We start from the raw sequence: 12733 nt of genomic DNA on the forward strand, positions 1-12733 counted from the left end.
ACTTGGTGGATCGAGCAGCTTCATTCTCCTTTCTGAGCCGACACAGATTGAACTGATTGATTAGATATAAACTTAGCAGATCCACTTCATCCTATTTATGTTGCATCACCAGTTTGGTTCCAGAGCAGGCATAGCTTTTTTTTTCTCTCTATTGAATGAAACTGGAATTAATCAAAAAGTTTAAGGAATGAATTCAGATCTTCATGTTCAATATGTCTGATTATTACTAAGCCTGAAGATGAATTATGTTTCTAATGAAACTGAAGAATTATGTTGCAGAAAATGTGTAATTATGTACTCATTGTGTCTGAATGGGAAGCAGGCTTTGTGTTTGTCAATTTAAGATGCTTCATCTAAACTGCTTTAGTACAAACATAAAAAAGTCTGCTTATAGAGAGACTTATTTATAGTTGATGCTGTAAAACGTGTTATTTTCTTTACTGTCAAAATAAAAAAAGCTATTTAATGGTGAGCCGTCGTAGTTGTGGCTGTATTATTTCACTCAGACGTGAATAATCCAGCAGTTGCATATGTATTTTCCACAAGTTAATTTGGTTGCTGCCATTTAGTTACAATAGTTAAGTGTGGCCAGACAGGCTAGTTAGCGCACCAAAATGAAAGAAAAACAAACAAAAAAAACAAAATGTTAAAAATAACTCATTTAGTTGATAATCATAGAGCTGGTTCCCATGTTTTCTCAGCTTCAACATGGATTGTTCTAAATGCATGGTTAAAATTGGTTTAAAGCTTCCAGGGGATTTCCTAGGAAGGAGCTTAAGTTCTTTATTTTATTTTTTTTTTTTTTTTACATTCAACAATTTTAGTTTAAGAATGCAGCAATCTAAGAGATATACTTTTAGTAAATCCCAGTTCGGCACAACAGTAGACCAGATTCCACTCAGTGTAAGTAGGGATGCATGATATAATCGGCCCCCTATCGGTATCGGCCTGTATCGGCCTTTAAACTGAATATCGGACATCGGCCACCCCACCGATATTTAACCCGATATTTGATCAGCTTCTGAGTTTCTAAAGTCTAAAAAAAATAAAAAATACTACTTCTACTTCTTCCTCAAAAACTTCTTTTTTACAGACTTAAAAACTTCTAAAGACGAGGGAAAAAATATTGATACATTAAAATATCACAATATCTTCATATGCTGATATATTGCCATTTAAAAACACCATATCAATCTCTTTTACTAATGAAATATTGCTATATGTCATCGTTATGCTACGGAATCCCCCGAAAATTCAAGAAATTTTGCCATATTTTTATCTGTTGATATATTGACGCGGTATCGATCTATTTTACTAACAAAATCTCACAAGAATTTGCAAAATATCACGAGAGTTTGTAACAGAACGATGAAATTTCACGAGATTTTGAAAGTAAAATAGATCGATACCGCGTTTTTAAAAATCAATTTGATATCAGCATATGAAAAAATATTTGAGTATATTATTTTTCAAAGTGTCAGAAATGGATAACAAAACAGCTATTTTCAATGACTACTTATTTTTGTCCAGCTTTAACATCGGTATCGATATCGGTTATCGGCTGCATGAGTTTTAAAATATCGGCATATCGGATATCGGCCAAAATCCCAATATCGTGCATCCCTAAGTGTAAGTGTCCATGTCCTTGCAGAAACTGTTTAATGATAAGAAAGGCTGTAAGATTTTTTTCCAGTGTTTGAACCAAGTTAAAAATGTACCACTTAAAGAGCTGTGGGTAGAACAGATATACAGACAAGAAAAATAGCTTAAAAGCAAGATTTTTGGATTAATTTTTTCTTTGAGTTTTCTTTTTTGTTTGTAGGCTAATAAAATGAGCACTTTCAGTAACTATTAATCTGATGGATTAATAGTTAGTTCAAGTTTAGTCACATTTATAACAAGATTTCTGTGTCGGTGAAGTAGTCATGTATTGCCAGTGCAGTTTGACTAACATTACTGTGTTTGCAGAAATCTTTTTGGGGGTTTTTCTCGGGGGGATTTTTGTGATTATTTCCAGAATTAGTCAGCAAGGAAATCACCTTTCCCACTAGTGGAAAAGGTTTGAGTGTACATTATTTCTCAAAAGTGAGTACAATCCTCACATTTTTGCAACATTGTTTCAGAACATTTCTAGGAAGTAAAATTAAGATATGACGCTTTAATAGTAACTAGTCAGAGTGCAGCTTGCATGAAGTTGGGGGCATTTAGGAAATGTATGAAAACTTAAAACTCTCCTTGAATAGTTTTATCAAAAATGCATAAAGTCGAAGACTTTTTCGTTGTTTGTTTTCAGGTTCCGTGAACCAGAGGAATGCTAGTGTCTGATATTTTGATGCATAAATGAAAACCTCTGTTTAATTCCCCCTCTTCATTTACTGTTCAAAACGGCTGTCTCTTTCCAGGAACCGGAAGCACAATTTTTTCTCGGACTGATTCTTTGATTATGAATAAGATTGCATAATTAGATGTATGTTATGATAAAACAAAACGGAAATTAGCTGGTGGGAGGTAAAAGAAACCCCTAACTGTTACGTTTTTTCCTCTTGTCTTGCTGTTACAAATGTTGTTCCACTACAACTCTGGTGCCACAACACATTTTGTTTAAATCTAGCTTATTATAATTTTTGATTCCATCTGGAAAAGCTTATTTTGCAAGTTTGCATGTGCAGAAGCTCAGGTTTCCTATCAGTTTTATCACAGTCCTCTACAGGCTGGTAATATCATCGTGGCCTTTTCAGACTATTCGTTCTTCCTAGCCGTAGCGTAATCTGTTTGTGTTTGAACCCAAGGGTGTGGCAGGAGCTGGACGCTCCCAGGATGATGCCATGGTAGATTATTTCTTCCAGCGGCAACACGGCGAACAACCGGGCAAACACCGCTGGCCCACTGGAGACAACATCCACGACAGTCAGGTATTCACAACATATGGATAACGTACGAGTAGGCATGTGCTGCTGTGCCAAAAAACCTCTTCACAAATGTAAAACATAAATAAGATGACACAATTAAGGGGCTTTTTATTTTAAACAGAAATTATTCCAATTATTCCAGAATTGCAGCCTCACATAGATACCAATAAATTTAATTCAACTAATGTGGCAAAAATATATCTGCTACTAAGACACTGATTTACAACTTGTTTCTACATGTTGGTTAAGTATAAAGGTGCAGATTTCTGCTGTTTTGACTCCTTGTGGCTTCTTATGACGTTTAGGTGCGGTCGATGGATGAGCTGAACCATGATTTTCAGGCTCTGGCTTTGGAGGGGCGAGCTATGGGAGAGGTGAGCACGGACAGTGAGCTAGAAGGATCTGTATGTTTACTAATGAGAATATGTTTAGTTTGGCCTAGAAAGGACTGATTAGTGTTAATGTTGCATGCAATTTCTGAGCATAAAGGTGGTTCGACGTTGAATGAAATCCAATAGAAGTTCAAGAAATGAAAAGATTATTAGTTTGAAAGCATTTATTTGGGATTTAGTTCAGCTAAAAATTAACACGGGCTATAAGTAGCACTTTTAATGATTACAAATGCTTGTAAAGGGAAGGAAATTTGTTATTTTGATCAGATCACAACATTTTTCACAGATAGTCTTTTCTCACTGTTTACTGAAAGAAAGATAAAAAAAAACAGGAATCTAAACGAGCTGCTGGTTCAATGCCAGATTCCAAATGCTGAGTCAAACACAACCTTTATCATGAAAGCGTAGAGCCCTGCCCGTTTCATGGCTGCTCTACCTCAGCTTCACCTCGTATGTTGTGGGAATTCATCCAGGAAAATCAGCCTGGGGTTTCTTTGGCTCCTGCAGCTTCTCAGGCAAAGGGATTCCTCTAAATGTTAACATTTTGTCTACATCAAAAATTTCACATTATAAAACATTTCCCTTCACTGTGTTTTTTGGACATTTCTTCTTGAATTTATTATTTTTTTTTCATCCTTTGTGTTTCCTTGTGTCTCTACAGCAACTCCTACCCGGGAAGAAGTTCTGGGAGGCGGATGACTCTGGGAAAGATGGACCAAAAGGGATCTTCTTGGACCAGTGGAGGGACAGTGCATGGGGTGCCTCAGGTTTGACTGGTTGTCCTTTTTTTAATGCAGCAAAGAACAAAGGGCTGTGATTAAAGCAAGGTATCTGTCCAATATCTAGAAACCACCTCTAAGGGTTTATTTTTAGATCCCTGTCTGAATAAAAGCTGTTATCAAAGCAAAATCAAGCCAAATCCTGCTGTTTCCCTTCAGCTGAGCATAGTTATTTCTGTAAAATCACTAAAAGTTTTTCTGATTACCTTTGAAGCTCAGTGACATCACACCAAAAACATCCTTCCCCTAAGTTTTAGTAAACAACTGTCTATGAGAACATTTTTTGATCTCCTCTGAAGTTAGTTTTTATAAAGACTGAAACTTTAAAAAGCTTTATACAGAATGATTAAATTATACATTAAACATTGGGACTCTACTACAATGTGGCTCCTCTGGTGTTCTTTGGTTGTCCTGCTTGTTTAGTTAGATACTAAATCATATTTAAACAGAAAGGATTAGATCCTAGATGCTGGACTCGGCATATTCTGCAGCCTTCCTGAAATGTTTTTGTTCTAGCTGCAGCATTTCCCTTATCCTCTATTAACCCTTCATCTATGTCCCTTTTATGACAGATCACTCCGTGTCTCAGCCGATCATGGTGTCCCGTCGGCCGGTTCAGGGTTTCCATGGTGGAGGTGAAGTTGGGGTGGGCTCAGTGATGTCACCGCGTTCTGAAAGTGGGGGGCTTGGAGTGAGCATGGTGGAGTATGTTCTGTCCTCCTCACCAGCTGATAAACTGGATCCTTGCCTCAGAAAAGGACCATATGTGAGTCGGTTTTATTTAAACAGGGATTTATTTCATGCATTGTCGCTGTAGCTTTGTTTTGTGTATTATTGTGCTGTCATATTTTATATATATATTTTTTTTATTTGCATTGCAGGGACAGAGGGATGGAGAAGTAGAGGAGGAGAAGAGGGAGAAGCCGAAGACGGCGTTTGAAGGAGAGAAACTGAAAGAGTTAACAGAAGGTGAAAGTGACGTGATCAATGACGTCATCAACCCAAACGGGCTGCCCGTACAGAACGGCCTCGATGTCGATGTGAAGGAGTTTGGGTGAGAGAGAGCGGTCATTCCACAGATGTTTGCTAGTCTGACCTCCTGCACATGGAAACTGACCCCATCTATCCCTGCAGGCGTCCCCCTGGAAACATGCCTCCACCCGGCCCCGAGGGCGACCTGCTGGGGGGCCCTGGAGGGGTGGGGCCTGACGGCCTGACACCTCTCGGCGGCAGCGGAGGCCCCAAACCCCCTGATGATTTCTCTGGAGTGGATCAAGGTGGCGTTACAATGGACGCCATGGAATCGGTAATGGAGCCGCTTCAGTTTGACTACAACTCCCAGATGCAGATGGACTCGGCGCCCACTGTGGGTCTGTTTGATTACGCTAACCAGCAGCAGGTAACCAACGAGGGCGGAGCTAGCGGTACAAATTCATCCTAGAAGTTCTCCATGACGACATTAATCTGTGGTTCTGTTTACAGCTTTTCCAGAGAAACAATGCTCTGGCTGTGCAGCAGTTAACAGCAGCTCAGCAGCAGCAGTATGCGTTGGCAGCCGCTCAGCAGCCCCACATTGGTACGTCTTGTTTTATTTTATAACAGTTTAACCAATGTTGAGATTTTATTCTGATTTTCTTTTGCTCTAACAACAACCATGCAGATGTTTGACTCCAGGATTTCATAGTTTCATGATTTGAAAGCGTACTTGTCCATTTTCTTAGAATGAATCTGTTACTGCTGAATGGAAAAGTGTTAACCTCTACTCTATCTTCCCGTCTGAGGGGCACAAACTCACTTGAATCATATCGCTGCCCCCTAAAGCACTGGAGTGAGAAAGTCATTCAGTCGTACTCTAGTTTATTGTAATGTGACCAGAATTTAGCGCCTCTGTGATGAACTGCGATTATTAACCAAGCCCTGGTTCTCATCACCTACTCCTTGTTAACTGGTAAACTTACAGCAGCTTGACTGTTTTCTGCCTTTAAAAGTCAGAGAAAAAGCTGAGCCTTGATTTCACATTTATTCACCGGTTGTTCATATATCACAGTAGATTTGATGAGACCTTTTCCAGCAGTATTTTATCCCTTTGCTTTAGTTTTAACCTTCCTATGCGTGAAGGTTGAACATTTTGAGACACAAGGTTTATTGTGATTAATAGATTTTCACTTAAAGTCAAATCCATTTTGGGAAAAACTACAGCTGTTCCAATCAGAATCGTTTTCTTCGGAGATCTGAGCTGCTCTTTTTATTTCTCTGCTGCAGGCCTTGCTCCAGCATTTGTGCCCAACCCTTACATCATCAGCGCTGCCCCTCCCGGGACAGACCCTTACGCAGCAGGTCTGGCAGCGGCAGCTACTCTCGGTAAGCCATGGGTGGTTTGATATTTGTTTAAACATCTTGTTATTCCGAGACGCTGGTGACCTCACAGCTCTCACACCTTTATGCCTTCAGGCCCTGCAGTGATGCCTCCCCAGTACTACGGTGTGACCCCCTGGGGTGTCTATCCTGCCAACCTTTTCCAGCAGCAGGCCGCTGCAGCCAACAGTTCAGCCAATCAGCAGGCAGCAGGACAGGGCCAGCAGAGCCAGCAGCAGGTCAGTCGACTACCTGCCAAACAAAATCCCCCAGACTGCAGATGCTTCTGTCACAGCTGCTGTTCAGTGGTTAAAGTTCAGCCATGCTTTGACTTTTCAGGCCTAAAGAGGCTGATTTTTTTTTTTTTCCCTCAATAATTATTAGCTTTTGGTCTAATTTTATTGGATATTGATCAACACATTTATACAATACACTTAACTGAATCTTTAGGCTTTTTTTTTTAATTTAATTGCTGTTTTATTCATTTATTTTTTTTTTTATCTTGGTTGACATTTCCTCTTTGATTTTGTAAAGGTGATGCGAGCTGGAGGAAACCAGCGTCCGTTGACCCCCAGCCAGGGTCAGCAGGGACAGCAGAACGATCAGCTGGTCGCTGCAGCAGCTGTAAACTCAGCCCTGGCCTTTGGGCAGGGGTTAGCTGCAGGGGTCCCAGGTTAGTACTGGATTTTTCTACTTTATTTTTTATATATATTGTTGAAACAGGCTTTAAAAATGTTTTTCTCTCATGGTGCTGTGTGGCACATATATTCCTTGGTAAGTCACTGTTCTTATTTCTCTCAAAGGGTATCCGGTCTTGGCGCCTGCAGCCTACTATGATCAGACAGGAGCTCTGGTGGTCAACACTGGGGCCAGGAGCGGCCCTGTCCGCCTTATGGCGCCTGCCTCTGTCATCATATCCCCCTCTGCAGCACAAGCAGGTAGCGCAGTATTTCACTTTAATCACACTAGCTCAGCTTGTCTCTACTGGTTGTCGTGGTGATCAAAGACCTGTATGCACACAAAACAACAGATCCCATTTTGGGCTCATAAACATGTTGGGAAACGTTAAATTAAACCTGAGGGGAAAAGTGGAAGATTATGTGACTTTATTTCCTGCTGGATTATTGGCATAGAAAAAGTTCCCATAAGTCCTGAAAGCTCAGCCCCTCGATGAAACAGCAACACAAATAAACTATGAAGTCATCTTTGAACTTTGTATCACTTCCTCTTCATTTTATATCTCTTCACTTTTCTCCTCCAGTTGCAGCTGCAGCAGCTTCAGCCGGCGGTGCCAATGGCGGTTTGGGCGGAGGAGCTAACGGTCCGTTTCGTGCCATGACATCCCAGCAGCCTCAGCAGCAGGGCGGCCCCGGCGGCGCTCTGGGAGGAAGCTCCTTCTACGGATCCTCATCCCTCAGCTCCTCCTCTCAGAGCTCCTCTCTCTTCTCACAGGGCTCAGCCCAGCCTGGACCTGGGTCGGCCTCTCTGGGCTTCAGCCAACCTGCCTCTTCCTCCCTTGGGGCCACTCTGGGAGCCACACTGGGAGGCTTTGGTACTGCTGGTGAGAATACACTGCATGCACATGTAGCTTTTTTTACATTCAGCCTCCAACTTCAGTGTATCTTTTTTTTTATTCTTTTTTAGGTTTTTATGCAACAAACAGTGATTAGATAAGATAGATTTAACCCTCTACATTTAAACCAATCCACTGGATTTTGTTTTCAAGTTTGAAGATGTTTCGCTTCCATCCAGGAAGCTTTTTCAATTCAAAATGTTCGAATTTAATCTAATTTCAATTCAGAATTTCATTGATTTTAAAAGCGCCTAATTAATAAATGGAAACACAGCTTAATTTTTTTTATTAGATTTTTCATCCCAGGCTATTTTATTTCCTGTTGCAGACCATTGTCAAAATTGTTAATTTTCTTTGTTTACATTGAAATGTTTCCCTTCCATAAACCACACACCACCCCTGCACAGATCTTGCTGACAAACATCTCTTTGTCTCCCTCTAGTGGCCAACTCGAGTGGTGGCAGTGGTTCAAGGCGGGACTCCCTGACGGGAAACAGCGAGCTGTACAAGCGCACCCCCTCCAGTTTAACTCCCATCGGTCATGGAGGTTTCTACAACGGCACTTTGGGGTTCAGTACGTCTCCGGGCCCTGTGGGTATGCCCCTACCCAACCAGGGGCCATCCCACTCCCTCACACCCCCGCCCTCGCTGTCTAATCACAGCTCCTCATCCAACCTCAATCTAGGTAAATGCCTTTGATTTAAATGTTCGTGTTCTATTTTTAGCCTCTGATCTTTTTTTTTTTTTTTTTTTTACTTTTAATGATGGAGTTGATCAAATTTTGAAATAATCCATTGTCCATTTGCTAATGGAGTTTTTTTTTTGTGAATTTATCAAACTCAAGAAAAAAGCAATCTGAGAGGTGAAAATAATTTTGAAAGTAAAATAGAGTAGCAGAGTTTTAGCTCCGCCCATCAACAGCCGTAAGCTCTTATTCGCATTTCAGGTAAGACGCTGCTCATTTTGAATGCACCTTATATAACCAACAAGCTGTCAGTTCTGCTGAGACTGGCCAATAGGAACAAAGGCCCACCCATGATGCATTCTTCACATTGAGAGAAAGATCCAATTGCAAAAAAAAAAGAAAAACCATATTTGAGATTAAAAATATATTTTGAGAGAACTTTTTTTCCTGGGAGATAATTTTCCTAATGTTAATTTGTCTTTTATTTATTTTGAAACAAATAATATTCTCTCCAAATGTTTTTTCTAGTCTCAAATCTAATCAGTTTTTGTTATCTTAGTTAAATATATTGGTTTTACTTTAAAGATTATCTCTGTCAGATCGCCTTTCTTCCTTGAATTTAATAAAAAATGCAAAAATAACTCCATCTTTGCAAGCTGACAATTATATGTGGGGCTTTTCTTCTCAGACTTGTTTTGTTCCCATGTGTGTTTCCTGATTGATATGTGACAAATTAAAATGTAATTCAGTCATCTTTAATCTGCCGTTTAACTGACAGCCTCATTATGCTCTAATTATCACCCTGACTGACTGCCCAACTTTAGCTTTTTTTCAACTTTATATTGCTGCCAAGTAGCAGCTTTAATATCCTTGGTTTCAGGGGGTACATAATATGACGTTTTGGAAATTTATCTGCATTTATAAATGTATAACATATTTGTCACTGCATTTCCATCCTGTATTCATCACCTAATTTATATGTAAACTTTGACAAACCTGTCTGAACAGCTTCTCCCTTGTGGGGAGAGTAAAGAAGGTTTCTACATAGATCAGTAGGAGGTTTTATTTTGTTTTGGTAGCCATGGTTTGGAAGCCACAGGGAAAGTAAAAATCCTCTTTTTATGAAGATTTTCTTTTCCCAGTGAATTTCTGGCTTTGCTTCCCTAACGCTTTTGAGAACAGTGTAACTGGAAAAATGAAATAGAGTTTCCACTATTTAATATGCATTAAGTTGAAAGTCAATGACATGAAGGAACCATTACCCACTGTAGAAACATGTTTCAGTTTTTCCATCAGAAAAATGTTCTCCACTTTAGCTGTCCAGTGATCCTTTGATGGAACTTTTTCTTTCCTCCAGTTCTTTAGTTTTTGAGCCACTTTCAACAATCTATTAACCAGGTAATGATCATTGTCATAAACAACTCCATCTGATAATTTACACAAGTAAAGAACTTCAGGTCTCATTGGAACTTTGCATTCTAAGACATTACATATGGCATGACTGATCTTTCTGTATTTTTGGACATTTCCAGAAGATATGTAAATGTTTCCAGCTTCCACTGCTCCTCATCCTCTCCAACATTTGTGAGGCCTTTTTGGAATTGATAATGACCCTTACTGCCTCTCACCCACAGGTGGCTTGACTAACGGTAGCGGCCGCTTCATCTCGGCCGCTCCCGGAGCCGAGGCCAAATACCGCAACGCTGCAAGCTCCGGCTCCTCCCTCTTTTCCCCGAGCAGCCAGCTGTTTCCATCCTCACGGCTACGCTACGGCATGTCGGACGTGATGCCGTCGGGAAGGAGTCGTCTGCTGGAGGACTTCAGGAACAACCGATACCCCAACCTGCAGCTCCGAGATATCGCCGGCCACATCATGGAGTTCAGCCAGGACCAGCATGGCAGCAGGTACGCACGACTTGATGCTCCAGTCCTAATATAAGGAAGTAGCATGTTTATACTCTCTAACACTATTCTGCACATCAACTCTCTAGTTAGGCATTGGAGGATGTTTCTATGCCGCCAGGTTTTATTCTAAAGTGTGCAGCATTCAATGTTTTTGGAGCATTAAAACTAACGCTGCAGATGCTACTGGCTCATGAAAAAGAGCAAAGGAAAAATTTAAATTTTTTATAACTTTGGCTGAAATAAGCTCTCAGCTTATTGTTTGTTATATATTTTGATGTCAAAGTTTATTACCTTGGTTCTTTGGCAATAAATGAAATGCATGTAATTTGTTAAAAACCTTTCAGTACCAGTTGAACTGAGGAGTTTAGCTGCTCTGATTTATGAACTGGAGATGAGGTTTAACCAAGCAGTCAGGCTAAAATACTTTGAACACTTTAAGCCTTTTTCTGGGCTAATGAACTTTCTGCTCTGTTGGATACACAGTAAATAGAGGAGGTAAAGGTTGTTCTCACCGATACCTGGAAAGGTTCCTGTGATAAAAATGCTTCTTTTCTTGTGGGAGAAAATGGATTAACTGTTTGAGTCCCTGAACTCAGTTCCTGTTAATCTGATCTTAAACAGATAATCGGTATAGTCTTCACTTTCTTTTTATGTCCCCGTCAAATCAGCTTTGCTCATGTCTTTTATTTCAGATGTGTTCAGTTTATGCCACCATAAAGGCTATAAGGCTTAAAGGATTGAGCTGGTGTTTTTTTTCTTTTTTTTTTCTTAAGCATTTCATAAGAACAATTTGGTACCATCTCTGTTCCGCTCTGTGGTCCTGTTCCTTTAATTTGGCGCCATGGAAACCACTCTCCCAGTTTTCGGGTGTGTTTTAACAGATTGTGAAGAGCTTTCTGCTGATATGAACTATTTATAAACTAAGGCGTCCAGTCTTCACATTCCAGACGTTTTCCCTCCTTAGGATGGCTCTCTATCATTTCACCTCTACAGCTGCGGCTCAGTTCCTTCATCTACTTCTTTATACGCTCTCCACTCTGAAAATTCTCTCATATTGTCTGGCTGTTCCCCTCAGGTTAAAGATATAGGCACCGCTTCTCTCTCCCTTTATTGCTCTGCTCATTTATTTGTTTTCGCTGCCGACCAAACTCTGTAAATCCTCTCCACGATCCGAGTGGATTTTCAGACATCTGCCTTTTTTTTTTCATTTTTTTCATTTTTTTTCAAGGCAAACAGAGAATGAAATATTGATGAAGACAACAAGTACATCTGTGTGTTCGATCCTTAACGTTTGTATTTTTTTACATTTCTAAAGGTTCATCCAGCTGAAATTGGAGCGAGCCAGTTCAGCAGAGCGCCAGCTCGTTTTCAGTGAGATCTTGCAGGCAGCCTATCAGCTTATGGTTGACGTGTTTGGAAACTACGTTATCCAGAAGTTCTTTGAGGTTTGTAGGGAAGATCAGACACCCTCATCGGGGGTTGATGCACGGTGTAATAAATTTGAAGGGAAGAGTTACGGGTTTGTTTTCTTTCAGTTTGGGAGTTTGGATCAGAAGCTTGCTCTGGCTGAAAGGATCCGAGGTCACGTTCTGTCTCTGGCCCTGCAGATGTATGGCTGCAGGGTCATCCAGAAAGCTCTGGAGTTCATCCCCTCAGATCAGCAGGTCATTGTAAGTACAACCCCTCCCTTTCTTTGACTGTTGCACTCAACTACCCCTGTTTTTTTTGTTGTTGTGTTTTTTTTTTTTGTTTTACTGAAAGGGGATAATGATTAACATCCAGGTGCTCCAGTTTCAAAGAATATTTATTATCCCCTGCTTCACTGTTTGGATGTAAAGGGGCGAGGGTCCCTCGTAGATCAGTGTTGAGAGGTGTGCGTGCCTGCCTGCTTTGAAAGCATGTTTCATCTTCTGTATGGGGTTGATGTTGTTGGTAACAGCAGGCTCCTCGCACACACACCAGTGATGGCTCTGTTTGTATGCAAATGTAGAACTGCAGGTATCTAGACAATTCTTGGCAGGATATACATTCACTCAAATCATATATTTTTTTATTTTTTTAGAAAAGTGTTTGGGAGCAGGGAAAACAGAAATGACTATCAATCTTTCCTTAATGGACCCCAATAGATTTCCCAG

The 12733-nt window shown here is 40.4% G+C and overlaps 1 protein-coding gene across 2 annotated transcripts in view; it reads left to right on the forward strand.

Annotated features, from left to right (window-relative positions):
• The window catches only part of pum1 (pumilio RNA binding family member 1), a 39015-nt gene that overhangs the window by 19058 nt on the left and 7224 nt on the right, over positions 1-12733 (forward strand). For both annotated transcript variants that reach the window (XM_015372368.1, XM_015372369.1), the window contains 16 exons: positions 2790-2912; positions 3215-3283; positions 3963-4068; positions 4653-4846; positions 4962-5134; positions 5215-5479; positions 5563-5656; positions 6343-6441; positions 6532-6674; positions 6970-7108; positions 7239-7373; positions 7697-7996; positions 8451-8693; positions 10328-10598; positions 11914-12043; positions 12134-12268. In XM_015372368.1, coding sequence (XP_015227854.1) covers positions 2790-2912; positions 3215-3283; positions 3963-4068; positions 4653-4846; positions 4962-5134; positions 5215-5479; positions 5563-5656; positions 6343-6441; positions 6532-6674; positions 6970-7108; positions 7239-7373; positions 7697-7996; positions 8451-8693; positions 10328-10598; positions 11914-12043; positions 12134-12268 — 2619 coding nt within the window. The remainder of the gene's footprint in view (positions 1-2789; positions 2913-3214; positions 3284-3962; positions 4069-4652; positions 4847-4961; positions 5135-5214; positions 5480-5562; positions 5657-6342; positions 6442-6531; positions 6675-6969; positions 7109-7238; positions 7374-7696; positions 7997-8450; positions 8694-10327; positions 10599-11913; positions 12044-12133; positions 12269-12733) is intronic.

This window comes from Cyprinodon variegatus, unplaced genomic scaffold (genome assembly GCF_000732505.1).
Source record: "Cyprinodon variegatus isolate N-32 unplaced genomic scaffold, C_variegatus-1.0 Scaffold71, whole genome shotgun sequence".
In the NCBI taxonomy this organism is placed as follows: Eukaryota; Metazoa; Chordata; class Actinopteri; order Cyprinodontiformes; family Cyprinodontidae; genus Cyprinodon; species Cyprinodon variegatus.